A 27,484-nucleotide genomic window follows, 5' to 3' on the forward strand; every position below is an offset into this window, starting at 1 on the left:
AAATCAGTATAATTTCGCAGTGAAACCTGTTTAGTCTCTCACTCAAATCAGTTTAGTTTAGTTTAGTTTGGCTCAAAAGTCAGATTTCGGGCTCTAAAATTCAGTATAGTCTGGCTCTAAAATCAGAAAAGTTTGCTCTGAAATCCGATTAGCCCCTTGCTGCGATCAGTTTAGTTTGTCTCTAAAATCAGTATAGTTTGGCTCTAAAATAAGTCCAGATTGGCTCTGAAATCAGTTTAGTTTTGAAAATTAGTAAAACTGGACTCTAAAATCAGTTGGCGCGATTCTCCGCTCCCCACGCTGGGTGGGAGAATCGCGGGAGGGCCGGGCGACTCACGACACGCCCCCCTGGCGCCCCCCGCGATTCACCACCCCCCCACACGGCGACCGGCGATTCTCCGGCCTGGATGGGCCGAGCGGCCTGCCGTTCCCGACTGGTTCACGACGGCGGCAACCACACCTGGTCCCTGCCATCGTGAACATGGGTGCTAGATGCTCGTTTGTGGCTTGTGGGGGGCGGAGAGGGGAGTGAGCACCACGGCCATGCTCGGGAGGGGACTGGCCCGCGATCGGTGCCCACCGATCATTGGGCCGGTGTCTCAAAGGGACGCACTCTTTCCCGTCCGCCGCCCCGCAAGATCAAGCCACCAGGCCTTGCGGCGCAGCGGAGAAGAAGACAGAAACCTTGCATGCGCGGGTTGGAGCCGTTAGCCGTCATGACATCAGCTGCGCATGCGCGGATTGGAGCCGGCCAACCTGCGCATGCGTGTCTGACTTCACTTAGGTGCCGCCATCGCGTCGTTCTCGGCGCGCCGCCTTGACGCAAGCATCATGGCCCAGCGGCCGAGAGTTACGGAGCACCGGTCCTAGCCCCCTGGGGGGGTGGGGATGAATAAGGTGCGAGGAGCGGCCTCCGAGGCCATCGTGAAACTCGGCCGAGTTCAGGACGGCCTTCCCGATTCATCGCGGGTGCGGAAAATTCCGCCCCAGGTTAGTTTAGTTTGGCTCTAAAGTTTTTATAGTTTGTCTCTAAAATCATTATAGTTTTGCTCTCAAGTCTGTATAGTTTGGCTACAAAATCAGATTAGATTCTCAGTGAAATTAGTTCAGTTTAGTTTGGCTCTAAAATCAGGAGCCTTGCTCAGAAATCAGTTTAATTTCTTCCAGCAATCAGTTAATTTTAGTTTGGGAGTAAAATTAGTATAGTGTGTCTATAACATCAGTCTTGTTTGGTTCTACATGCAGTTTAACTTGTCTCTAATAGTAGCTTAGTGCAGCTCTAAAATCAGTACAGTTTAACTATGATATCCATACAGATTGGTTCTAAATTCAGTAGTTTGGCTCTGTAAATCAGTATAGTTTTTCTTTAAAATCAGTTTAGTTTAACTCTAAAATCAGTTTAGGTTGGCTTTAAAATCATTTTAGCTTTGCTCCAAATCAGTATAGTTTGACTCTAAATCAATGTAGTTTGGCTCTAAAGTCAATTTAGCTTCTCAGAGAAATCAGTTGAGTTTAGTTTGACTCTAAAATCAGTAGAGTTTGGCTTTTAAATGACTTTCATTTAATTCTAAAATTAGTTTCGATTGGCTTTTAAAGTAGTTTAGCTTCATTCCAAAATCAGTGTAGTTTAACGCTAAAATCAATATAGTTTGGCAATAAAATCAGTCGACTTTAACACTGAAATCAGTGTAGATTGGCTCTAAAATCAATTGTCTGGCTCAGAAATCAGCATAGTTTAGGTTTTAAATCAGTTTAATTTGAATCTAAAACCAGTTTAGTTTGGCTTTTAAAGCAGTTTAGCTTTGTGCCAAAATCAGTATAGTTTGATGATAAAATCAATATGATTTGGCTGGAAAGTAAATTTAGTTTCTCGGATAAATCAGTTGAGTTTAGTCTGGCTCTGAAATCAGTCCAGTTAGGCTCTAACATCACTATGACTTGGCTCTGACTTCAGTTTACTTTCTCACTGAAATTAAATTAATTTAGTTTGGCTCTACAATCAGTATAGTTTGGTTCTGAAATCTGCAATATTTGGATCAGAAATCTGTATACTTTCATGCTGAAATTAGTTTGGCTCTAAAATCAGCATACTTTGCCTCTAAAATCAGTTTAGCATGCCACTAAAATCAGTATATCTGGCTCTAAAGTCAGTAGAGTTTGGCTCTGAAATCAGTTTAGTTTTTTGCAGAAATCAGTTTAGTTGAGCTCTAAAATCAGTATAGTGTTGTTCTAAAATCAGTTTCATTTCTCTCTGAAATCAGTTTAGTTCAGCTGTAAAATGATATTGGCTTGGCTCCACGATCTGCACAGTTTGTCTCGAACATTACCATAGTTTGGCGCAAAATTCAGTATAGTTTGACTCCAAAGACAATGGGTGGGATTCTCCATTGCCCGATGCCGAAATCAGGAATGGTAAATGGGCAGAGAATGGTTCACAACTCCGAAATTGCAGCAGGTGCTGGTTGACACCAGGTCGTGATGCTCCATCCCCTCCAAATCGGCGTCATCATGACGTGCACAGTCGTAACCATAGTTCCTTACAATTATTGAGCGCACCCGCAATGCAATGCGCAGGCCACATGTGGTTTCATCAGTCATGAGCCTGGCATGGCGGCTGCGGAGATCGAGAGAGAGAGAGGGTGTGAGGACAATCATCAGCACCACCTTACTTCACCGAAAGCCATGCCACTGAATGGGGAGTTTCTGCCAGGGCTGGGGGGAGTAGTGGGGGTGGCCCGGAAGTGGGCTGTGGGGTCGGGGCAAACGGGTCTCACACAATGGGCACCATCTTCACAGGTGCGATTGGTGCATGTGTGCAGGGTATAGGCATATGCGCAGCTACAGCTTGTCAGCCATGCGCCTGTCCAGCATCGACCTCGCAATTCTCCAAGCATTTTTCATGCATTCTGTGCGTATTTTACACAGCGCCTGTGCTAGCCCCTCACCTGTAGCAGAATCATTGTGAGTGTGGCACCGGGTTTTCCATCATGGAATACCATGGATCCTCCATTCATGTCAGCACTTAGATATAGGAATGGAAAATTCAGCCCACTCTATTTTGGCTCTAAGAGCAGTAGCATGGCTCTGAATTCAGGTAGGTTTGACTCTCGTGTCAGTATCATTTAGTACTCAAATCACTTTTATTTAGCACTGAAAACAATCAAATTATATGTGATAATCAGCTTAGTTTGGCTCTAAAATTAGTATAGTTTAACTCTGAAATCAGGTTAGCTTGATTCCAAAATCGGTTTAATTTAGCTCTAAAATCAGTATTGATTTGCTCTGAAATCAGTTTAGTTTCTTGCTGAAATCAGTTGAGTATAGTTTGGCTTAAAACCAGTTTCGTTTGGCTCTATAATCAATATAGTTTGGTGTTAAAAGAATTTTAGTTTGGCTCTGAGATCAGTTTAGTTTGGCTTCTAAAAACAGCATTTAGTGACTCTAAAGTTTGTATCGATTGGCTCCAAAATCAGTTTGGTTTCCCACTGAAAACAGTTTAAATTTTTTTTGCTCTAAAATCAGTTTAGTTTCTCATTAAAATCAGTTTAATTTGGCTCTGAAGTCAGTGTAGGTTGTCTCAGGATCCTTTCACTCTGAAATCAGTTTAGTTTGGCTCAAAGTTCAATTTAGCTTCACTCAAAAATCAGCATAGATTTTCTTGGAATTTAGCGTAGATTGGGGAAGAATCAGTTTGAGTCTAAAATCAATTTAGTTTGGCTCTAAAGTCAATTTAGTTCCTCACAGAAATCAGTTTCCTTTAGTTTGGCTCTAAAATCAGTGTAGTTTGGTTCTACAATCAGTTTTGTTTGGCTCTAAAATCAATATTGTTTAATTGTGAAATCAGGATAAATCGGCTCTAAAATCAGTATAGGTTAGCTCTGTAATCACTTTTATTTATCTCTGAAATCAGTTTCGTTTCTCTCTGGAATCAGTTTACTTTAGCTCTAGAATCAGTGTAGCTTAGTTTATTGCTGAAATCAGTGCAGCCAAGCTCCAAAATCAGTTTAGTTTTGTTTAACTCTAAAACCAGTTTATTTTCTCGCCAAAATCAGTTTAGTTTAGCTCTGAAATTAGTTTCAGTTCCTATCCAAAATCAGTTTCTTTCTGGAATCAGTTTCATTGCTCTCTGGAACTAGTTAAGTTTTCCCTATCAATATGTTTAATTTCTCTCTGGAATCAGTTTATTATCTCTCTGGAATCAGTTTAATTTCTCTCTGGCAACTGTTCAGTTTCTCTCTAAAATCAGTTTTGGTCTTCACTGAAATCAGTTTAGTTTATTTATGAAATCAGTTTAGTTCCTCTCTGAAATCAGTTTAGATTCTCTCAAAATAAGTTTAATTTCTTTCAGGAATCCATTTAATTTTTCTCTAAAATCACTTTAGTTCCTCTCTGGAATCAGTTTATTTTCTGTTTGGAACAGTTTAGTTTCCCTCTTAAATCATAAGACCATAAGACGATAAACATAGGAGCAGAATTAGGCCACTCGGCCCATCGAGTCTGCTCCACCATTCAATCATGGCTGATAGTTTTACATCCCCGTTCTCCTGCCTTCTCCCATAACCCCTGATCCCGTTGTTAATCAAGAATCTATCTATCTGTCTTAAAGACACTCAGTGATTTGGCCTCCACAACCTTCTGCAGCAAAGAGTTCCACAGATTCACCACCTTCTGGCTGAAGAAATTCCTCCTCATCTCTGTTTTAAAGGATAATCTCATTAGTCTGAGATGGTGTCCTCTGGTTCTAGTTTTTCTCACAAGTGGAAACATCCTCTCCACGTCCACTCTATCCAGGCCTCGCAGTATCCTGTAAGTTTCAATAAGATCCCCCCTCATCCTTCTAAACTCCAACAAGTACAGACCCAGAATCCTCAACCGTTCCTCATACGACGAGCTCTTCATTCCAGGGATCATTCTTGTGAACCTCCTCTGGACCCTTTCCAAGGCAGCACAGCCTTCCTTAGATACAGGACCCAAAACTGCTCACAATACTCCAAATGGGGTCTGACCAGAGCCTTATACAGCTTCAGAAGTTCATCCCTGGTCTTGTATTCTAGCCCTCTTGACATGAATGCTAACATTGCATTTGCCTTCTTAACTGCTGACTGAACCTGCACATTACCCTTATGAGAATCATGAACAAGGACTCCCAAGTCCCTCTATACTTCTGACTTCCTAAGCATTTCCCCATTTAGAAAATAGTCTATGCCTAAATTCCTCCTTCCAACGTGCATAACCTCACTTTTCCACATTGTGTTTCATTTGCTACTTCACTGGCCATTCTCCTAGCTTGTCCAAATCTTTCTGCAGCCCCCTTGCTTCCTCAATACTATCTGTCCCTCTACAGATCTTTATAGCATCTGCAAACTTAGCAACAGTGCCTTCAGTTCCTTCTTCCAGATCTTTAATGTATATTCAACTCAGTTGAGTTCCTCACTGAAATCATTTTAGTTTAGATTAGCAGCAAATTCAGTATAGTTCAGCTCTAAAATCAGTATAGTTCAGCTAAGAAATCAGTATAGTTTGAATCTAAAATCAGTTTATTTTGGCTCTAAAATCAGTATACTTTAGTTCTAAAATCAGTTTATTTTGGCAGTAAATCAGTTTAGTTTGGCTCTAAAATCAATTTACATTGGTTCTAAAATCAGTAGTTTGGCTCCAGAATCAGCATAGATTGGCTCTTAACACAGTTAGGTTTCTCACTGAAATAAGTTTAGTTTGTTTTGTCTCTAAAATAAGTATAGTTTGGCTCCAAAATTAGTTAGTTTGGCTCCAAAATAAGTATTATTAGTTGGCTCTAAAATCAGGATCTTTTTGTTCTGAAATCACTTTAGGTTAGCTGTTTAGTCTGTTTTATTTCATGTTGGAATCTGTTTAGTTTAGTTTGGCTCCAAAATCAGTTTAGTTTGGCCATAAATTAAGTTTGTTTTGGCTCTAAAACCAGTTTAGTTTGGTTCTAAAATCAATATTGATTGGCTCTGAAATCAGTTTAGTTTCTCACTGAAACCAGGTGAGTGTAGTTTGGCCTAAAATCAATTTAGTTTGGTTCTACAATCAATTTTGGTGCTAAAACATTTTAGTTTGGCTCTGAGATCAGTTTAGTTTGGCTCTAAAATTAGCATTTAGTGACTCTAAAGTTGAGATAGATTAGCTCCAAAATCAGTTTTGTTTCTCACTGAAAACTGTTTAAATTTGTTTTACTCAAAAATCAGCATAGTATGGCTCTAAAATCAGTTTTTTTTTCTCACTTAAATCAGTTTCATTATGTTTGGCTCTAACATCAGTGTAGTTTCTCACCAAAATCAGTTTCATTTAGATCGGATCAAAAATCAGTGTCATCTGGCTCTAAAATCAGTAGAGTTTGAATGTAAAATCAGTATAGTTTAACTCTGAAGTCAATTTAGTTTCTTGCTGAAATCAGATTAGTTTAGTTTGGGAGTAAAGTCTGAATAGTTTGGCTCTAAAATTAGTTTAGTTTGGCTCCCAAATCAGTATTGTTTGGCTATTAAATCAGTCGAATTTGGCTGTGAATTAAGTTTAGCTTGGCTCCAACATCAGCATAGTACGGCTCTAAAATCAGCATAGTGCAGCTCTAAAATGAAATGAAATGAAAATTGCTTATTGTCACAAGTAGGCTTCAAATGAAGTTACTGTGAAAAGCCCCTAGTCGCCACATTCCAGCGCCTGTTTAGGTTAGCTCTGAAATTAGTTTCAGTTTTTCACCAAAATCAGTTTCATTGCTCTCTGGAATCAGTTTAGTTTTCTCTGTAAATCAGTTTAATTGTTCTCGAAACAGTTTAATTTATCTCTGAAATCAGTTTAATTTCTCTCTGAAATCAGTTTATTATCTCTCTGAAATCAGTTTAATTGCTCTCTGAAATCAGTTTATTTTTGTTCTGAAATCAGTTTCTTTTCTCTATAGAAACTGTTCAGTTTCTCTCTAAAAGTAGTTTAGTTCTTCAATTAAATCAGTTTAGTTTTACTCAAGTCAGATCAGTTTATTTATGAAATCAGTTTAATTATTCTCTGCAATCAGTTTAGTTTCTCTCTGAAATCAGTTTAGATTCTCTCAAAGTAAGTTTGATTTCTTTCAAGAATCTGTTTTGTTTCTCTCTGAAATCAGTTTAGGTCCTCTCTGAAATCATTTAAATTTTACTCTGGAACCAGTTCAGTTTCTCTTAAAATAAGTTTAATTTCTCGCTGGAATCAATTGAGTTCCTCACTAAAATTATTTAAGTTTAGATTAGAAGCAAATTCAGTATGGCTTGACTCTAAAATCCGTATACTTCATCAGTGTAGTTTGGCTAAGAAATCTGTGCAGTTTGGCTCTAAATTCAGTTTAGCTTGGCTCTAAAATCAATTTGCATTGGTTCTAAAACCAGTAGTTTGGCTCCACAATCAGCACAGATTATCTCTTAAATCAGTTAGATTTCACACTGAAATAAGTTTAATTTAGTTTGGCTCTAAAATAAGTATAATTATTTGGCTCTAAAATCAGGATTGTTTGGCTCTAAAATCAGGATCCTTTTTCTCTCTGAAATCAGTTTAGTGTTCCTCTAAAACCAGTTTAGTTTGGCTCTAAATTCAGTTCAGCTTGGCTCCAAAATCAGCACAGTTTGCCTTGATAATATGCGTGGATTGGTGAAAGAAATCACTTTGACTCTGAAGTCAATTTAGTTCCTCGCAGAAATCAGTTGACTTTAGTCTGGCTCTGAAATCAGTACAGTCTGGCTCCAAAAAGAGTACTGTTTGTATCTGAATTCAGTTTACTTCCCACTGAAATCAATTTAGTTTAGTTTGACTCCAAAATCAGTCAGTTTAGCTCTAAAATAAGTTTAGTTTGGCTCTAAAATCAGTATTGTTTAACTCTGAAATCAGAATAGATTGGCTCTAAATTCAGTATAGTGTCTCTAACATCAGTGTAGCTTGGCTCTAAAATCACTTTTATTTATGTCTGAATTCTGTTTTGTTTCTCTCTGGAATCAGTTTAATTTAGCTCCAGAATCAGTGAAGCATAGTCTATCTCTGAAATCAGTGTAGCCAAGCTCCGAAATCAGTTTAGTTTTGTTTAACTCTCAAACCAGTTTAGTTATCTCTGAAATCAGTTTTGTTCAGCTTAGCCCTAAATCAGTTTAGTTTAACTCTGAAATCCGTTTAGTTTAATTCTGCAATTAGTTTCAGTTTCTCGCCAAAATCAGTTTCATTGCTCTCTGGAACCAGGTCAGTTTTTTCTATCAATTTGTTTAATTTCTCTTGAGTTAGTTTAATTTCGCTCTTAAATTAGTTTAGTTCCTCTCTGGAATTAGTTTAATTTCTGCCTGGAAACAGTTTAGTTTCTCTCCAAACTCCCTTTAGTTTCTCTCTGAAATCATTTTAATTTAACTCGGAAATCAGTTTAGTTTATCTCTAAAATCAGCCTAGTTTCAGTTTAGTTTGGCTCTAAAATCAGCCTAGTTTGGCTCTGAATTCAGTTTGCTGTAGCTGTAAAATCAGTTTAGTTTGGCTTTAAAATCAGTTTAGTTTGGCTTTAAAATCAGTTTAGTTTGGCTCCAAAATCAACATGGTTTGTCTCGAAAATTAACATGGTTTGGTGCAAAAAAATCAGTGTAGGTTGGCCAAACAATTCAATACAGTTTGGTTCTAAAGTAAATTTAGTTTCTATCTGAAATCAGTTTAGAACAAAGAACAAAGAACAAAGAAAATTACAGCACAGGAACAGGCCCTTCGGCCCTCCCAGCCTGCGCCGATCCAGATCCTTTATCTAAACCTGTCTCCTATTTTCCAAGGTCTACTTCCCTCTGTTCCCGCCCATTCATATATCTGTCTAGATGCTTCTTAAATGATGCTATCGTGCCCGCCTCTACCACCTCCGCTGGTAAAGCGTTCCAGGCACCCACCACCCTCTGCGTAAAAAACTTTCCACGCACATCTCCCTTAAACTTTCCCGCTCTCACTTTGAAATCGTGACCCCTTGTAACTGACACCCCCACTCTTGGTAAAAGCTTGTTGCTATCCACCCTGTCCATACCTCTCATAATTTTGTAGACCTCAATCAGGTCCCCCCTCAACCTCCGTCTTTCCAACGAAAACAATCCTAATCTACTCAACCTTTCTTCATAGCTAGCACCCTCCATACCAGGCAACATCCTGGTGAACCTCCTCTGCACCCTCTCCAAAGCATCCACATCCTTCTGGTAATGTGGCGACCAGAACTGCACGCAGTATTCCAAATGTGGCCGAACCAAAGTCCTATACAACTGTAACATGACCTGCCGACTCTTGTACTCAATACCCCGTCCGATGAAGGCAAGCATGCCGTATGCCTTCTTAATTTGTTTCTAAAAACAGCATATTTTGGCTCTGAATCAGTATAGTTCAGCTCAGGAACCTGTTTAATTTCATATTGAAATCAATTTATTTTAGTTTGCCTCTAAAATCAATTTCGCTTGGCTCTATAATCAGTATAAGACCATAAGACCATAAGACATAGGAGCGGAAGTAAGGCCATTCGGCCCATCGAGTCCACTCCACCATTAAATCATGGTTGATTTCAACTCCATTTACCCGCTCTCTCCCCATAGCCCTTAATTCCTCGAGAAATCAAGAATTTATCAATTTCTGTCTTAAAGACACTCAACGTCCCGGCCTCCACCGCCCTCTGTGGCAATGAATTCCACAGACCTACCACTCTCTGGCTGAAGAAATTTCTCCTCATCTCTGTTCTAAAGTGACTCCCTTTTATTCTAAGGCTGTGCCCCGCGTCCTAGTCTCCCCTGCTAATGGAAACAACTTCCCTACGTCCATCCTATCCAAGCCATTCATTATCTTGTAAGTTTCTATTAGATCTCCCCTCAACCTCCTAAACTCCAATGAATATAATCCCACGATCCTCAGACGTTCATCGTATGTTAGGCCTACCATTCCTGGGATCATCCGTGTGAATCTCCGCTGGACCCGCTCCAGTGCCAGTATGTCCTTCCTGAGGTGTGGGGCCCAAAATTGCACACAGTATTCTAAATGGGGCCTAACTAGTGCTTTATAAAGCCTCAGAAGTACATCCCTGCTTTTATATTCCAAGCCTCTTGAGATAAATGACAACATTACATTTGCTTTCTTAATTACGGACTCAACCTGCAAGTTTACCTTTAGAGAATCCTGGACTAGGACTCCCAAGTTCCTTTGCACTTTAGCATTATGAATTTTGTCACCATTTAGAAAATAGTCCATGCCTCTATTCTTTTTTCCAAAGTGCAAGACCTCGCACTTGCCCACGTTGAATTTCATCAGCCACTTCTTGGACCATTCTCCTAAACTGTCTAAATCTTTCTGCAGCCTCCCCACCTCCTCAATACTACCTGCCCCTCCACCTATCTTTGTATCATCGGCAAACTTGGCCAGAATGCCCCCAGTCCCGTCATCTAGATCATTAATATATAAAGAGAACAGCTGTGGCCCCAACACTGAACCCTGCGGGACACCACTTGTCACCGGTTGCCATTCCGAAAAAGAACCTTTTATCCCAACTCTCTGCCTTCTGTCTGACAGCCAATCGTCAATCCATGTTAGTACCTTGCCTCGAATACCATGGGCCCTTATTTTACTCAGCAGTCTCCCGTGAGGCACCTTGTCAAAGGCCTTTTGGAAGTCAAGATAGATAACATCCATTGGCTCTCCTTGGTCTAACCTATTTGTTATCTCTTCAAAGAACTCTAACAGGTTTGTCAGGCACGACCTCCCCTTACTAAATCCATGCTGACTTGCCCTAATCCGACCCTGCACTTCCAAGAATTTAGAAATCTCATCCTTAACGATGGATTCTAGAATTTTGCCAACAACCGAGGTTAGGCTAATTGGCCTTTAATTTTCCATCTTTTTTCTTGTTCCCTTCTTGAACAGGGGGGTTACAACAGCGATTTTCCAATCCTCTGGGACTTTCCCTGATTCCAGTGACTTTTGAAAGATCATAACTAACGCCTCCACTATTTCTTCAGCTATCTCCTTTAGAACTCTAGGATGTAGCCCATCTGGGCCCGGAGATTTATCAATTTTCAGACCTTTTAGTTTCTCTAGCACTTTCTCCTTTTTGATGGCAACCATATTCAACTCTGCCCCTGACTTTCCTGAATTGTTGGGATATTACTCATGTCTTCTACTGTGAAGACTGACGCAAAGTACTTATTAAGTTCCTCAGCTATTTCCTTGTCTCCCATCACTAGATTACCAGCGTCATTTTGGAGCGGCCCAATGTCTACTTTTGCCTCCCGTTTGTTTTTAATGTATTTAAAGAAACTTTTACTATCATTCCTAATGTTACTGGCTAGCCTACCTTCATATTTGACCCTCTCCTTCCTTATTTCTCTCTTTGTTATCCTCTGTTTGTTTTTGTAGCCTTCCCAATCTTCTGACTTCCCACTACTCTTTGCCACATTATAGGCTCTCTCTTTTGCCTTGATGCATTCCCTGACTTCCTTTGTCAGCCATGGCTGCCTAATCCTCCCTCTGATAACCTTTCTTTTCTTTGGGATGAACCTCTGCACTGTGTCCTCAATTACTCCCAGAAACTCCTGCCATTGCTGTTCTACTGTCTTTCCCACTAGCCTCTGCTTCCAGTCGATTTTCGTCAGTTCCTCCCTCATGCGCCTGTAATTACCTTTATTTAACTGTAAAACCTTTACATCTGATTCTACCTTCCTTCTTTCAAATTGCAGACTGAAGTCTACCATATTATGATCACTGCTTCCTAAGTGTTCCCTTACTTTAAGATCTTTTATCAATTCTGGCTCATTACATAACACTAAGTCCAGAATAGCCTGTTCCCTCGTGGGCTCCATCACAAGCTGTTCCAAAAAGCCATCCTGTAAACATTCAATGAATTCCCTTTCTTTGGGTCCACTGGCAACATTATTTACCCAGTCCACCTGCATATTGAAGTCCCCCATGATCACTGTGACCTTGCCTTTCTGACATGCCCTTTCTATTTCGTGGTGCATTTTGTGCCCCTGGTCCTGACCACTGTCACGAGGCCTGTACATAACTCCCATTATGGTTTTTTTGCCTTTGTGGTTCCTCAACTCTACCCACACAGACTCCACATTGTCTGACCCTATGTCGTTTAGTGCTATTGATTTAATTTCGTTTCTAATTAACAAGGCAACCCCACCCCCTCTACCCACCTCTCTGTCTTATCAATAGGTTGTAAATCCCTGGATGTTTAACTGCCAGTCCTGAACCCCCTGCAACCACGTCTCTGTGATGCCTACCACATCATACCTGCCAGTCACAATCTGGGCCACAAGCTCATCTACCTTGTTCCGTACACTGCGGGCATTTAAATATAGCACCTTTAATTCCCTATTGACTGTCCCTTTTTGTTTTCTTAGTGTGGTGGACCTTGGTTTACTGAGCCTTTCCATACACTGTGTCATATTTTGTGAGATGGGGACTATCGTAACCTCTCCTGAGCTCTGTCTTTTCGTGATTTTTTGTAATCCTAAGCAGCTACGCTTCCCACTGATTCCTTCACCTCTTGGTTCCCTGACTTTCCCTTCCCTATAAAACTATAAAAGTATAGTTTGTCTCTGAAATCAGAATAGTGTGGGTCTAAAATCATTATTGTTTAGCTATGAAGTCAGTTTTGTTTCTCACTGCAATCAGTTTAATTCAGTTTGAAATCAGTTTTGTTCCTCACTGAAATCAGTTTAATTTAGTTTTACTCTAGAATCAGTATAGTGTTGCTCTGAAATCTGAATAGTTTGGCTCTTCAAGCATTTTTATTTATCTCTGAAATCATTTTAGTTTGCTCTGAAATCAGTTTAGTTTAACTTTAGAATCAGTGTAGCTTAGTTTAACTCTGAAATCAGTTTATTTGATTTCCAAAATCAGTTCAGTGTGTTTAGGTCTGCAATCAGTTGAATTTAATTTTAAAATCAGTTTAGTTTAGTTTCTCTCCAATCAGTTTAATTTCTCTCTGAAATCAGTTTAATTTAATCTCTGAAATCAGTTTAATTTAATCTCTGAAATCAGTTTAATTTAATCTCTGAAATCAGTTAAAATTTTCTCTGAAATCAGTTTAATTTCTCTCTGGAATCAGTGCATACAGCATTAGAACAGAGGGGAAACAGAAAATGCTGGAATGACTCAGCACCTTTCTTCTCTGAGCAAGAGCCCATACAACATGGAACATTAACAGTTCCACAAGTGCTGCCCAGCCAGCTGAAATTTCCTAACATTTTCTCTTTTTATTTCAGATTTCCAGAATTGCCAGTTTTTGATTTTATTTGAACGGGATGTTTATTCTTCCTGCTTCCCTTTTTCTAAAGAAGTTGTGTCAGCTGCAGGTCTGTGACAACCTCTTCCCACAAAACCCACAAACTCACTGAAGCACCCAGGGCGTGAATTACACCTATTCTGATATGACACTGACTTCAGATGTCAGTTTCATTTGCTAAACCCTCGGAATATGTTGAAGAATAACACAGGATAATACTTTTAGTGCAGAGGCAGGTTTTAACTGTTTGGTTGTGTATTGGGCTTAATTTGGCTCTGACAATGATGGGTTTTAAAGCACACTGAATAATTCTGGAAGTTTCTTTCAGGGGACAATGGATGGAAGTAGATGTTGGGGGTACTTGATGAAGCTATGACAAAGTTTCCAAGGGTAACAGCTGGATCTTTGTGTTAGATTCCTGAGACTATTCATCATAGGGCTTAGATTCAATAAGATGAGCACAGCAAATATAACATTCTACAGAAAGTGGTCCTTGGTCCAATGTGTTTGCACTGGGCATCTTGTCTAATCCCAGTGTCCATCACTGACCTGTACCTTGTGCGGCTATGACATTTCAAACGTTTATCTAAATGCTGTTTAATGTGTTGAAGGTGCCCGCCTTTCAGTGTTTTCCACATTCCCACCACTTTGGTGAAAAAGCTTTTCCTCAAACATCCTCTAAATCTTCTACTTCTTACCTTAAATCTAGGCTGATTATTGAGCCCTCTGCTAAGGGGAAAAGTTCCTTGCTAGCCTACCTGGGTGCCTCACAATCCAGTGCTCCTTAATCAGGTCCTTCCTCAACCTTTTCTGCAGAGAGGAAACAAAGAGTAGGAATTAATGGGTCCTTGTCTAATTGGCAGGCAGTAACTAGTGGGGTACCACAGGGATCAGTGCTGGGGTACCACAGGGATCAGTGCTGGGGTACCACAGGGATCAGTGCTGGGGTACCACAGGGATCCGTGCTGGGGTACCACAGGGATCAGTGCTGGGGTACCACAGGGATCGGTGCTGGGACCCCAGCTAGAGGGGTACCACAGGGATCGGTGCTGGGACTCCAGCTAGTGGGGTATGGCAGGGATCGGTGCTGGGACCCCAGCTAGTGGGGTACGGCAGGGATCTGTGCTGGGGTACCACAGGGATCAGTGCTGGGGTACCACAGAGATCGGTGCTGGGGTACCACAGGGATCGGTGCTGGGATCCCCAGCTAGTGGGGTACGGCAGGGATCGGTGCTGGGACCCCAGCTAGTGGGGTACGGCAGGGATCAGTGCTGGGACCCCAGCTAGTGGGGTACGGCAGGGATCGGTGCTGGGACCCCAGCTAGTGGGGTACGGCAGGGATCAGTGCTGGGACTCCAGCTAGTGGGGTACCACAGGGATCGGTGCTGGGACCCCAGCTAGTGGGGTACGGCAGGGATCAGTGCTGGGACCCCAGCTAGTGGGGTACGGCAGGGATCGGTGCTGGGACTCCAGCTAGTGGGGTACCACAGGGATCGGTGCTGGGGCCCCAGCTAGTGGGGTACGGCAGGGATCGGTGCTGGGACCCCAGCAAGTGGGGTGCCGCAGGGATCGGTGCTGGGACCCCCAGCTAGTGGGGTACGGCAGGGATCGGTGCTGGGACCCCAGCTAGTGGGGTACCACAGGGATCGGTGCTGGGACCCCAGCTAGTGGGGTACCACAGGGATCGGTGCTGGGGCCCCAGCTAGTGGGGTACGGCAGGGATCGGTGCTGGGGCCCCAGCTAGTGGGGTACGGCAGGGATCGGTGCTGGGACCCCAGCTAGTGGGGTACGGCAGGGATCGGTGCTGGGATCCCAGCTAGTGGGGCAACGCAGGGATCGGTGCTGGGATCCCAGCTAGTGGGGTACCACAGGGATCGGTGCTGGGATCCCAGCTAGTGGGGTACCGCAGGGATCGGTGCTCGGACCCCAGCTAGTGGGGTACCACAGGGATCGGTGCTGGGACCCCAGCTAGTGGGGTACCACAGGGATCGGTGCTGGGATCCCAGCTAGTGGGGTACCGCAGGGATCGGTGCTGGGTCCCCCAGCTAGTGGGGTACCGCAGGGATCGGTGCTGGGACCCCAGCTAGTGGGGTAAGGCAGGGATCGGTGCTGGGACCCCAGCTAGTGGGGTACGGCAGGGATCGGTGCTGGGACCCCAGCAAGTGGGGTGCCGCAGGGATCGGTGCTGGGACCCCAGCAAGTGGGGTACGGCAGGGATCGGTGCTGGGACCCCAGCTAGTGGGGTACGGCAGGGATCGGTGCTGGGACCCCAGCAAGTGGGGTGCCGCAGGGATCGGTGCTGGGACCCCAGCAAGTGGGGTGCCGCAGGGATCGGTGCTGGGACCCCAGCTAGTGGGGTACGGCAGGGATCGGTGCTGGGGCCCCAGCTAGTGGGATACCGCAGGGATCGGTGCTGGGACCCCAGCTAATGGGGTACGGCAGGGATCGGTGCTGGGACCCCAGCTAGTGGGGTACCACAGGGATCGGTGCTGGGACCCCAGCTAGTGGGGTACGGCAGGGATTGATGCTGGGACCCCAGCTAGTGGGGTACGGCAGGGATCGGTGCTGGGACCCCAGCTAGTGGGGTACGGCAGGGATCGGTGCTGGGACCCCAGCTAGTGGGGTACGGCAGGGATCGGTGCTGGGACCCCAGCTAGTGGGGTATCACAGGGATAGTTGGAAAGTTGCTAGAGTCCATTATCAAGGATTTCACAGCACAGCATTTGGAAAGCAGTGGTGTAATCAGATAAAGTCAGCATGGATTTATGAAAGGGAAATCATGCTTGACAAATCTTCTAGAATTCTTTGAAGATGGTGCCACACCTGGAGTATTGTGGGCAGTTTTGGTGTCCTTACCTGAGGTAGGATGTTCTTGCTCTTGAGGGAGTGCAGCAAAGGTTTACCAGACTGATTCCTGGGATGGCGGGACTGTCATATGAGGAGAGATTGACTTGATTAGGATTGTATTCGCTGGAGTTCAGAAGGATGAGGGGAGGGATCTCATAGAAACCAATAAAATTCTAACAAGACGAGACAGGGTAGATGCAGAGAGGATGTTCCCGATGGTGGGTACGTCCAGAACCAGGGGTTACAGTCTGAGGTACAAGGTATTTAGGACAGAGATTGCAGACATTTCCTCACCCAGATTCACCCAGAATCCATTGCCGCAGAAAATGGTTGAGTCCAAAACATTGTTGGCCGGATTCCCTGTTGATGAGATTAAGGGTTGATGGTGGGGCAGGATTCGTGGACTTCTGCGACAGCAAAATTGGAGTTTCCCCTGGATTGATTCAGTGACTGTTAATGGGCTAGCAACAATGCCATGTGGGAGATAATCGATTCCAATGAGAAACGGTGCCGGAATCATCGGATTCATGATTCACACTCAGCTGACAAGCTGCAGCCACAGATACACACTTCACTCCCCAAACACACCATCCCAGCCAACAAGGTGGCAGCAAGATGCAACACCAAGATTTACCGATGTGTAACTGGAGACTGTGCTGGGTGCTGTGGAGGAGAAGAGAGCAAGCCTGTACACCGGGGTGAGGAGGCTGCCAGCACTGCAGTTTGCTGGGCCTGGGTGCAGGTAGCAAAGGTGGTCAGCATCATCTGGACTGGGCAGCAGTGTCAGGGGAAACTGCACAACCTTCTTAGAGCAGCTAGGGCGAATAGGCAACATTGTGCTTCTGACACTAACACCCATCCCACACACTCATAAACCCCCCCCCCCACCACCACCCAGGAGAAGGCCATGTATAAACTGGCAGGTGCGAGAGAAGACTGGAGAGGCCAGCCCTGCGGCCCCTCACCACAGCAGAGCAGAGGGCCCTGGACTTGGTCGGTGGGTCCAAAGGAAGGGCAGTGCCCGGGTCAGAGGTCGGCATCGGGCAAGGAAGTGAGACCCCACTGATTTGCAGTTCGGCATGGCATGCCTGTGACCAACCCCTCCACTACCCCTCCGCCCACCCCAATGCACACCACCCCCATACCCACACCAGTCACACATCCCCGCCCCACCACCACTACCCTATATCCCACAGCCCAATAAACCCCTGGAGTTTGGGGGTGGGGGGCATCCAGACAGCTGGTGGCTCTGCAGAACCAGGTGCCAAGTTGGGCAGTCAGTGGGGTGTGCAGCAAGATGGCTGCCTTTCAGGCCGTAACAGTCGTGGCCCACCTCCCCCTCCCCCCCAGCCAGCTCGGTCAGTGTCAAGGCGGGGAGCCCACGGTCACGCCTCCCCGTATCCCACCTCCTTTCTCTCATCGCCACCTGTTTCTCAATTTGTAATTTTTTAAAAAATAAATTTAGAGTACCCAATTATTTTTTCCAATTAAGGGACAATTTAGCGTGGCCAATCCACCTACCCTGCACATTTTTGGGTTGTGGGGGCGAAACCCACGCAGACACGGGGAGAAAGTGCAAACTCCACACGGACAGTGACCCAGAGCCGGGATCGAACCTGGGACCTCAGTGCCGTGAGGCGGTTGTGCTAACTACTAGGCCACCGTGCTGCCCTTGTTTCTCAATTTTTAAAGGTACAAGGGAACCTCGCGTCGGGAATTTGCCTTGATGGAGGCGGAGCATCGCTGAGGCCCCAGAAAATATGATGTCAGGCCCGCTAATGAAACCAACTGCGGTTACTGTCCATGCAGAGTGCAGTGTATTGATGCTTGAAGCACCAGAGAATTGCGATTTGGCATGAACCAGGTGCCTACCAAGAAATCAGCTTCAAAACCAATTCTCTGCCAAATTATCTTTCCCAATTCCAGCATCGACCGATGGAGAATCGAGCCCTGTATGTTTTCAGGAGGTAGCTAGATATAGCACTTGAGGCAAAGGGGATCAAAGGATATGGGGGAAGGCGGTATTAGGTTGAGTTAGACGATCAGCCATGATAGTAATGAATGGCGGAGCAGGCTGGAAGGGCTGAATGGCCACCTGATCCTAATTTCCATGAATACAAGAAGAGGGAGGTTATGCACCAATTGTACAGGACACTAGTGAGACCACATCTGGAGTATTGTGCACAGTCTTGGTCTCCTTATTTAAGGAAGCATTTCAGCAAAGACTGGTACCTGGAATGGGTGGGTTGTCTTATGAGGGATGGTTGGACAGACTAGACTTGTATTCACTGGCATTTAGAAGAGGTAAAGGTGACTTGATTGAAACCTTTAAGATCTTCGGGGGTATTGGCAGGTTGAATGTGGAGAGGAGGTTTCCTCTTGTGGGAGAATCTAGAACGAGGGGTCCCTAGCGTTAACTAGGGTTAAAAACAAGGGGGTGATTTATTCCTCACGGAGATGAGCAGAAGATGAAGGGGGTGAAAGGTTATATCTGTGGTTCACAGGAATGTATGCTGAGGTTACAATCAACAGCCATCATCTTATTTTATGGCAAAGGTCGAGGGGCTGAATGGCTTCCGCCTGCTCCTAATTGATATGTTCATATATTCATTCGATATCCTTGAATAATTATCTTGCCTTCAAAACAAACTGATGATGTTGACTAATAATGAAGGTATTTCAAAATGTGTAAACTAAAGTGTTTCAATTTCGTTTTCATCATTTTTAAAGGTGATGCAATAAAGTGCAGAGCTATGTACTCCTTTGAATTAATATATTCAAGTATGACATTAATATTTATGAATGTTCCTTGATATTCTTCTAATAAAGCAACAACTTTTAATTAGTTAATTAACATAACCATAAAAGTCCGTGAAGTTGTCCTTGGAGAAAGAAAGACTTGCGTCTATTGCATTCCACAACCTCGGGAGTGGTTTGTGGGCAATCAGACACTTTTTCCCTGCAGTGTAGTTACTGCCGTCACGTAGGAAACGTGCATCAATTTGTATGTAATAAGATGCTACAAGTAGCAAAACATTGACAGCATTGGGGGAAAGTATTGACTCGGACACAAAGGATAAATTTGCTGCTCTTTTTCAAATGTGGTGTTTGAGGTTCATGCGAGAGGGCAGATGGAGCTCAGAGTTAACACTTCAACCCAAAGACATTACGTCCAAAAGCCCAGTACTGAGAATCTGACTTCATCAGGGTGTTGCAGTCCCAGCTTGAGTTACTACTGTACCAGTCAGTTCCCAGGGAGGAACTGGGCTTGATAGATTCCATCTTTTATTTTTTTGCTTAGAAATGTGGAAATTGGCATAGGTTTATAAAAATATCTAGGTTTGTAAAAACCTATCTTATTCTCCAAAGTTTACAGTAAGTACACAGTCCATGTGACCAATGGGAAACCAGCTGTCAGACTCATCACACTCTGAAACCAAGTGACAGAAGCCACCCAAAACAACATCTGTGAATTTCTCCTGGGGCTGGTTTCGCAAAGTGAGCTAAATAGCTGGCTTGCAATGCAGAATAATGCCAGCAGCACGGGTTCAATTCCCGCACTGGTCCTCCCCGAAAAGGTGCCGGAATGTGGTGACTAGGGGCTTTTCACAGTAACTTCATTGAAGCCTACTTGTGACAATAAGCGATGATTATTATTATCATTAAACTCTCCCTAGATGCTTGTCGCATCATGAGCCAAATGGCCTCGCTACAACTCTGTCTTCCACATGAAGGTTTCGGATTTCCACTCTTGAAAAACATGCCTGGAAATCCCAAACAATGTTTTCTCGTGGATGTCTTCACCAAGGATCCACCTCCAGGATTTCAGCCTCTCTTTCTGCTTTTCCTCTGCACTGGAGCACCGCAAACATTCAAGCTTTGCCTTGCAAACAATCTCTCTGGTACCCAGCCATGCCAATAGAACACCCACTGTTTCACAGGCCCATAGTAAGGAGTCACCAACCTTTGTGTCTCCTTGGACCTGTGGCTTCTTGCAAGCCCATTGTGGGCATCCCCATGCTGTCGGGAAATCTGCGGGCTTGAGTGCACTGCCGGAGAGGCAGAGGATATCGCTGATGGAAGATCCCGCACCTCATCTCTGGAATCAACCTAGTGAACCTCCTCTGTGCTGCCTCCAATGCCACTTCATCTTTCTTCACATATGGTGACCAAAACTGTGCACAATTATCCAGATTAAGTTTTACCAATGCCGTGTCGATTTGCAATAGCAGGGCTGGTTTAGCTCAGTGTGCTAGACAGCTGGTTTGTGATGCAGAACAAGGCCAGCAGTGCAGGTTCAATTGCCGTACCAGCTGAGGATTCAGAATTCTCCCTCTGTGTACCCGTTCAGGAGCCAGAATATGGAGACTCGGGGCTTTTCACAGTAACTTCATTGCAGTGTTAATGTAAGGCTACTTGTGACAATAAAGGACCTTTATCTTTATAACACTGGCTTACCTTTATACTCAATTCCTTTAGCTATAAATGCCAACATTCCATACGCTTTCTTTATTATCTACTTGCATGCTAGATTTCTGTGACTCATGAACAGGCGCCCCCAGATCCCTCTGCCTTGGTGCATCCCGCACTCTCTCCCCATTTAGGTAATAAGTTGCCTTCCTGCTTTTCCAACCAAATTACATGACCTCACATTTATCCACGTTAAACTCCATCTGCCACATTTTGGGCCCACCCTATCAATATCCATTTGTAAGGCTCTGATTTTCTCATTGCAACTTACTGTCCCACCTACTTTTGTGTTGTCTGCAAATTTGGCTATAGAATCTTAGCAGGGGGAGCAGCCCCAAGTCGTGGTCCACATAGGTACCAACGACATAGGTAGGAAAAGGGATAGGGATGTAAGGCAGGAATTCAGGGAGTTAGGGTGGAAACTTAGATCTAGGACAAACAGAGTTATTATCTCTGGGTTGTTACCCGTGCCACGTGCTAGCGATATGAGGAATGGGGAGAGAGAGCAGTTGAACACGTGGCTACAGGGTTGAAAATGAAATGAAGTGAAAATCGCTTATTGTCACGAGTAGGCTTCAATGAAGTTACTGTGAAAAGCCCCTAGTCGCCACATTCCGGCACCTGTCCGGGGAGGCTGGTACAGGAATCAAACTGTGCTGCTGGCCTGCTTGATCTGCTTTAAAAGCCAGCGATTTAGCCCAGTGAGCTAAACCAGCCCCTGGTTTGGTGCAGGATGGTGCAGGAGGGAGGGTTTCAGATTCCTGGATAATTGGAGCTCATTCTGGGGTAGGTGGGACCTCTACAAACGGGATGGTCTACACCTGGACCAGAGGGGTACTAATATCCTGGGGGGGAAGTTTGCTAATGCTCTTCGGGAGGGTTTAAACTAGTTCAGCAGGGGATTGGGAACCTGAATTGTAGCTCCAGTACACAAGAGGTTGAGAGTAGAGAGGTCATGAGTAAGGTTTCAAAGTTGTAGCAGTGTACCGATAGGAAGGACTTCGATATTGTGGCCATTTCGGAGACATGGACAGAGCAGGGACAGGAATGGTTGCTGCAGGTGCCAGGGTTTAGATATTTCAGTAAGCTCAGGGAAGGTGGTATAAGAGGGGGAGGGGTGGCATTGTTAGTCAAGAACAGTATTACGGTGGCAGAAAGGACGTTTGATGAGGACTCGTCTACTGAGGAAGTATGGGCTGAGGTTAGAAACAGGAAAGGAGAGGTCACCCTGTTGAGAGTTTTCTATCGGCCTCCAAAAAGTTCCAGAGATGTAGAGGAAAGGATTTCAAGTATGATTTTGGATAGGAGCGAAAGTAACAGGGTAGTTGTTATGGAGGACTTTAACTTTTCAAATATTGACTGGAAACGCTATAGTTCGAGTACTTTAGATGGGTCCATTTTTGTCCAATGTGTGCAGGAGGGTTTCCTGATGCAGTATGTAGATAAGCCAACGAGAGGCGAGGCCTTATTGGATTTGGTACTGGGTAATGAACCAGGACAGGTGTTAGATTTGGAGGTAGGTGAGCACTTTGGTGATAGTGACCACAATTCGATTACGTTTACTTTAGTGATGGTAAGGGATAGGTATATACCGCAGGGCAAGAGTTATATCTGGGGGAAAGGCAATTATGATGCGATGAGGCAAGACTTAGGATGCATCGGATGGAGAGGAAAACTGCAGGGGATGGGCACAATGGAAATGTGAAGCATGTTCACGGAACAGCTACTGCGTGTCCTTGATAAGTATGTACCTGTCAGGCATGGGGGAACTGGTCGAGCGACGGAACCGTAGAGTGGACAGTGAGAGCCTTTTTCCTCAGATGGTGATGTCTAGCACGAGGGGACATAGCTTTAAATTTAGGGGAGATAGATGTTGGACAGATGTCAGAGGTAGGTTCTTTACTCAGAGAGTAGTAAGGGCATGGAATGCCCAGCCTGCAACAGTAGTGGACTCGCCAACACTAAACGCATTCAAATGGTCATTGGATAGACATATGGACAATAAGGGAATAGCGTAGATGGGTTTTCAAGGGGTTTCACAGGTCAGCGCAACATCGAGGGCTGAAGGGCCTGTACTGCGCTGTAATGTTCTATGTTCTATGTTCTATCCCTGTATCCAAGTCATTAATATAGATTATAAATAGTTGCAGCCCACGGACTGTACCCTGTGGTACCCCACTTGTTACATCTTCCCATCCAGAAAAAGACCCATTTATCCCCACTCTCTGTTTCTGTCCATCAGCCAGTCTTCTATCCAAGCTAATAAATTATCCCTAATCCCATGTGATCTAACCTTTTGTATTGACCTTCTGTGGTTTATTACAGCATCAAAGAACTCTAGCAAATTAGTCAAACATGATTTACTCTTCATAAAACCATGCTGACTCTGATGGATAGCGTTTATATCACTTCCTTAATGGATTCTAACAATTTCCCAACAACATATGTTAAACTAACTGGTCGGTAATTTCCCACATTCTCCCTTTTTGAATAAGGGCATTATGTTAGTATTTTCCCAACCCATTGGAACCTTTCCTGTGTCCAGGGAATTTTGAAATATTATAACCAATGGGTCAACTATTTCTGCTGCCACTTCCTTTAACACACTTAGGATGTAGGCCATCATGTCTGGGGGGACTTTTCTGCTCTCAATGCCTAATCATTAGTGGCACAGGTACACCCACTGTGCTGTTAGGGATGGTGTTCCAGGAGTTTGACCCAGTAACAGTAAAGGAACAGCGATATAATTCCAAGTCCGGATGGTGAGTGACTTGGAGGGGAACCTCCAGATGGTGGGGTTCCCAATTCTCCTTCTACACCCCTGATTGAACCAGCCCTCTCCTTCATTGATCCTCATGGAAGGCTAAGGAATATGCTGCATCACCAGATTGTGCTGGTATACATTTCTGCTTAGATTAATGGCCCTCAACGTGTTATTGACAGCTCCATTTTGAATTGCAGGACTTGTTGCTGGTCTGTTCCAATCCTCAGAGAAGTGGCAAAATAGACAATGAGAATCTCTGCAGATAATGCTCAGCCTTCACATAGTGTGTCATGGTCATTCCTAACAATAGCATTGTGGACTGATACTAGGAGAGATTGAATTGGTTAAGCTTGTATTCGCTGGAGTATAGAAGAATGAGGGGGGATCTCATTGGAAACCTTGAAACTCTAACAGGATCAGACAGGGTAGATGCAGGAAGGATGTTCCCAATGGTGGGTGTGTCCAGAACCAAGGGTCACAATCTAAGGATACAGGGTAGACCATTTAGGACAGAGATGAGAAGAAATTACTTCACTCAGAGTGGTCAGCCTGTGGAATTTGTCACCACAGAAATCAGTTGCGGCCAAAATATTATGGGCTGAATTCTCTGCCATCATGATTTTCCATTTTACCCCCAGCCCAAGGGTTTTCCGACGACATGGGGCTGCCCCATGATGGGAAACCCCATTGACCAGTCGGCGAAATGGAGAATCCCGACGACATGCCGCATCAGAAATCTGGGGCGGGTTTCTCTGTCCCACCATATGCCATCGGGATTCTCCGTTTCGCCAGCTGGTCAATGGGGTTTCTCCTTGTGGGGCCACCCTACGCTGTTGGGAAACCCCCGTGCTTCTGGCAAAATAGAGAATCGCGACGGCGGAGAATCCAGCTCCTGGTGTGGCAGGATGGAGAATCCCTCTCAATATATTTTCAAGAAGCAGTTAGATATAGCACTTATGGTGAAGGAGATCAAAGGATATGGGGGAACGCTGGAGAAGGCTATTGAGCTGGATGATCAGCCATGATCATAATGAATGGCAGAACAGGCTCAAAGGGCCAAATGACCTCCTCCTGCACCTATTTTCTATGTTTCTAGACATAATAGGGATGATGGAAGGCAATTTCCTGTGTAGAACACAATTCAACACCTGTATGGAACATTGGTATTGTACAGAACCTACACTGACATTTCCACTGTGAAAAGCCCCTAGTCGCCACATTCTGGTGCCTGTCCGGGTACAGAGAGGGAGAATTCTGAATGTCCAAATTACCCAACAGCACGTCTTTCGGGACTTGTGGGAGGAAACCGGAGCACCCGGAGGAAACCCACGCAGACACGGGGAGAACGTGCAGACTCCGCATAGACAGTGACCCAAGTGGGAATCGAACCCCGGACCCTGCCGCTGTGAAGTAGCAGTGCTAACCACTGTGCTACCGTGCCGCTAGGTTAGAATGGAAACCGGCTTTACAAGGGAAGGCTGGAAGCAGGTTTGTGATTTGCGGATTGATGCTTTCATTGACCAGGTTAGACTTTTACCAGTGTGATGCAGGTGAATAGTTTGCTCTCCTGCAGATTACAGCACTCACAGAGCACGGTTGCATTGGACAGAGCAGAACCCCCTTTAATATCCGTCCATTCATTGTCTCCTCTGAGTTTGAATACGCGGAGGAACTTCCAGCAACACATTTCCCAGATTTGAGACTGTGACCCAGAGCGATTCCACCCAGAGCTGATTTACAAAGTCACAACTGTGGAAAATGACTCCCCTCGCTCTGTACCTTTGGACACAGACTGGTGTTGAAAACTAGCCGAGTTAATTCTGTCCCTTGTTATATTGCCCCATCTCCCAGAGAACAAAATCCAACAAATGGTCCACTTTCAAACAGAGATTTTATTGCAACAGATTAATGAAAAATAGTGACTCTATCCAGTCACCATTCAAACTGGCCTGCTATTGGACAATTCAAACCAATTGTCTTCTCTTACATAATTCAAATAGAATCATTCACCACATGATTTATTTAGTTATCTGAATGCCACATTCTGAGTGTGTGGGTTGCTATGGAGAATTCGGAGAGTTAACAGGATGTGAAGGTTTTCCAAAAGAAGTTCTTACATCCCGCTTTTCGCTCCCTGTTCGCCAGGTTGGGATTTATCGATCTCTCCGGTTCGAGCCGCACCTCGTTGCGTCCGCCCATTGCATCCGTTTCCAGAGCTTCATTCTCCGCGTTTTCCAGTTCGGAGAGCAGTTGGGCGAGGGAATATTTCGTCAACTCCTGAGAACAACAGGAAATAGATTAGGGGAGAAATTTCCGCCAATTGACGCTATATTTACGTTTGTTTTGCAAACGAAAGTTGCAAACTCCCGCGAATAAATCTACAATGAATTAAATTCAACTTTGTGAAATTATCTTCATTTATCTTCATATTTCTCCATTGCAACCGGCCGGGAAGATCCCAATTCGCAAATAGAGACCTGAACTGCCCAAACCCCCTCCCACTCCACCCCGAACTCCATTCCATCCACCACAATTCTGAACCCTTCAAAGGGAGGTGGACATTGGAAAGAGCGAGAAAATCTCTGGAAGGAACCAATCCCCGTGCTCGGAGTTTCTTTTCAACATGAAGGCAATTGGAAACATAATTGTAATGAATATTTCTTTCAAACTGAATGACTTGGTTGCAAGATTTGATTCAGCTGCCCCATTCTAGATGGTTATTGGAGGTGACTGAGAGAGACTCAGGTGCTCGTCTTCAAATGATAAACAGGACCAAATGAGCCTGGTCAGGAGTCCCAGGGTGGGAAGAGAGGGGGTTGGGGTGGGGGGTTGGGTGGGGAGAGAGGGGTTTGGGGAGAGAGAGGGTTGGGGTTGGGTGGGGAGAGGGGGGTTTGGGGAGAAAGGGGATTGGGGTTTGGATGGGAGAGGGGGGTTTGGGAGTTTGGGGAGAGAGGAGGGTTGGGGTTGGGACAGGAGAGGGGATTTGGGGAGAGAGGAGGGTTGGGGTTGGGATGGGAGACGGGATTTGGGGAGAGAGGAGGGTTGGGGTTAAGATGGGAGAGGCAGTTTGGGAAGAGAGAAGAGCAGTAAGTTCTCTGGGATTGTGGAACGATGTCTACTTCTTGTCTGTTACTCTTTGTGCAGAGTGGCTATGGATTGGAGAGGACGAGATTTTACTCGATGCACGAGAAATCCAGTAATTTGGATCAACGCGCTCAGAAACCTTTCTAAACCAATGAAATGATCCCCAACACTAAACAAAGCCAATTCACTCTCAATATTATAGTCCTGTTAAAAGTGGGTCTTCTCACTAGATCAGAATTGAACCAGTTATTTCCCAGTCCCTGTTTCTATTCGAGGTGAACGGGATGAGCACAAACTACCATTTCTATTGAATGTGACTTTTTGCTGGGTCCTTACCGCTTTCCCTCCGCTTCCTGTGGCTGCCATGGCTCTCTGCAGGATTTCGCGATACCTGTTGTCTGTGGGCGCTGAGCTGACACTCAGTACTGCCAGGGCGATGGAGAGGAGAGCCAGGCTCAACTGAAGGCGGCTGCACCACATCTCTGCACAAGGCGAAGATCAACGGGAGAGACAGCGAGAAGGAGAGCAGTTTACAAACGCTTTGAAATTGGCGGTGGTTTCAGCACTGGCTCTGTGGACAGCTCCGCTCCTTCTGTCCCTGCAATCGGGGAAGCTCCTTTTAAAGCCGCCTTCACACCAGCTCACACGTTGGGAGGAGGGTCCCAGGAGATGACGAGTATTTACGCACAACCCAGTCACATCCTCAACCAACCCATTACCCATGAGGAAGATTGAGATAGATCCATGGAGTCTCAATGTGGACACCCTATCGCGTGTTGGCAGCTGGCCCTACGATTGTATTGGTTCGTGTCGATCACAAAATGAATGCAGCCAAGTCTTCCACTAGAAAATCCGTGGAAAAAGTGAACATCAATCCCCAGTAAACACCCTCATCCATAAATCTCAATCTTCCTTGAGCATTGAACACACTGGATCAGTGGGGAATGGGTTGGGTAATCCCAGTGAACTGAATGTACAAAGTTAGAGACTGAGTGAGACAGAATAAAGGAATGTTTCCTGGGGAAAGACTCGCTGCCATCTGAATAATTGTGTGT

The 27,484-nt window shown here is 44.7% G+C and overlaps 2 protein-coding genes across 2 annotated transcripts in view; one reads left to right on the forward strand and one right to left on the reverse strand.

The window, feature by feature from the left end:
- LOC119975681 (dentin sialophosphoprotein-like) overlaps nt 1-13,268 on the forward strand; it is a 155,507-nt gene extending 142,239 nt beyond the window's left edge. Inside the window, exon 6 of the mRNA XM_038815464.1 lies at nt 13,245-13,268. Within this exon, the coding sequence (XP_038671392.1) occupies nt 13,245-13,268 (24 nt within the window). The remainder of the gene's footprint in view (nt 1-13,244) is intronic.
- An 11,949-nt stretch (nt 13,269-25,217) lies between these two features.
- On the reverse strand, nt 25,218-27,037 carry LOC119976598 (somatostatin-1A-like). The gene is made up of 2 exons (XM_038817204.1): nt 26,766-27,037; nt 25,218-25,622 (listed from the first exon to the last, which is right to left on the reverse strand). The coding sequence occupies exons 1-2, from the start codon at nt 26,907-26,909 to the stop codon at nt 25,425-25,427; spliced, it is 342 nt and encodes a 113-aa protein (XP_038673132.1). The 5' UTR covers nt 26,910-27,037; the 3' UTR covers nt 25,218-25,424.
- Nucleotides 27,038-27,484: the final 447 nt, after the last annotated feature.

The sequence above is a fragment of the Scyliorhinus canicula genome, chromosome 13 (genome assembly GCF_902713615.1).
Source record: "Scyliorhinus canicula chromosome 13, sScyCan1.1, whole genome shotgun sequence".
Classification (NCBI taxonomy): Eukaryota; Metazoa; Chordata; class Chondrichthyes; order Carcharhiniformes; family Scyliorhinidae; genus Scyliorhinus; species Scyliorhinus canicula.

Excerpts from the sequence above, each read along its gene's own strand:
- LOC119976598 (XM_038817204.1), bottom strand. The coding sequence starts at position 26,909 with ATGTGGTGCAGCCGCCTTCAGTTGAGCCTGGCTCTCCTCTCCATCGCC. Across the intron at positions 25,623-26,765 it reads CAGGAAGCGGAGGGAAAGCG|GAGTTGACGAAATATTCCCT; the intron begins GTAAGGACCCAG and ends TGTTGTTCTCAG.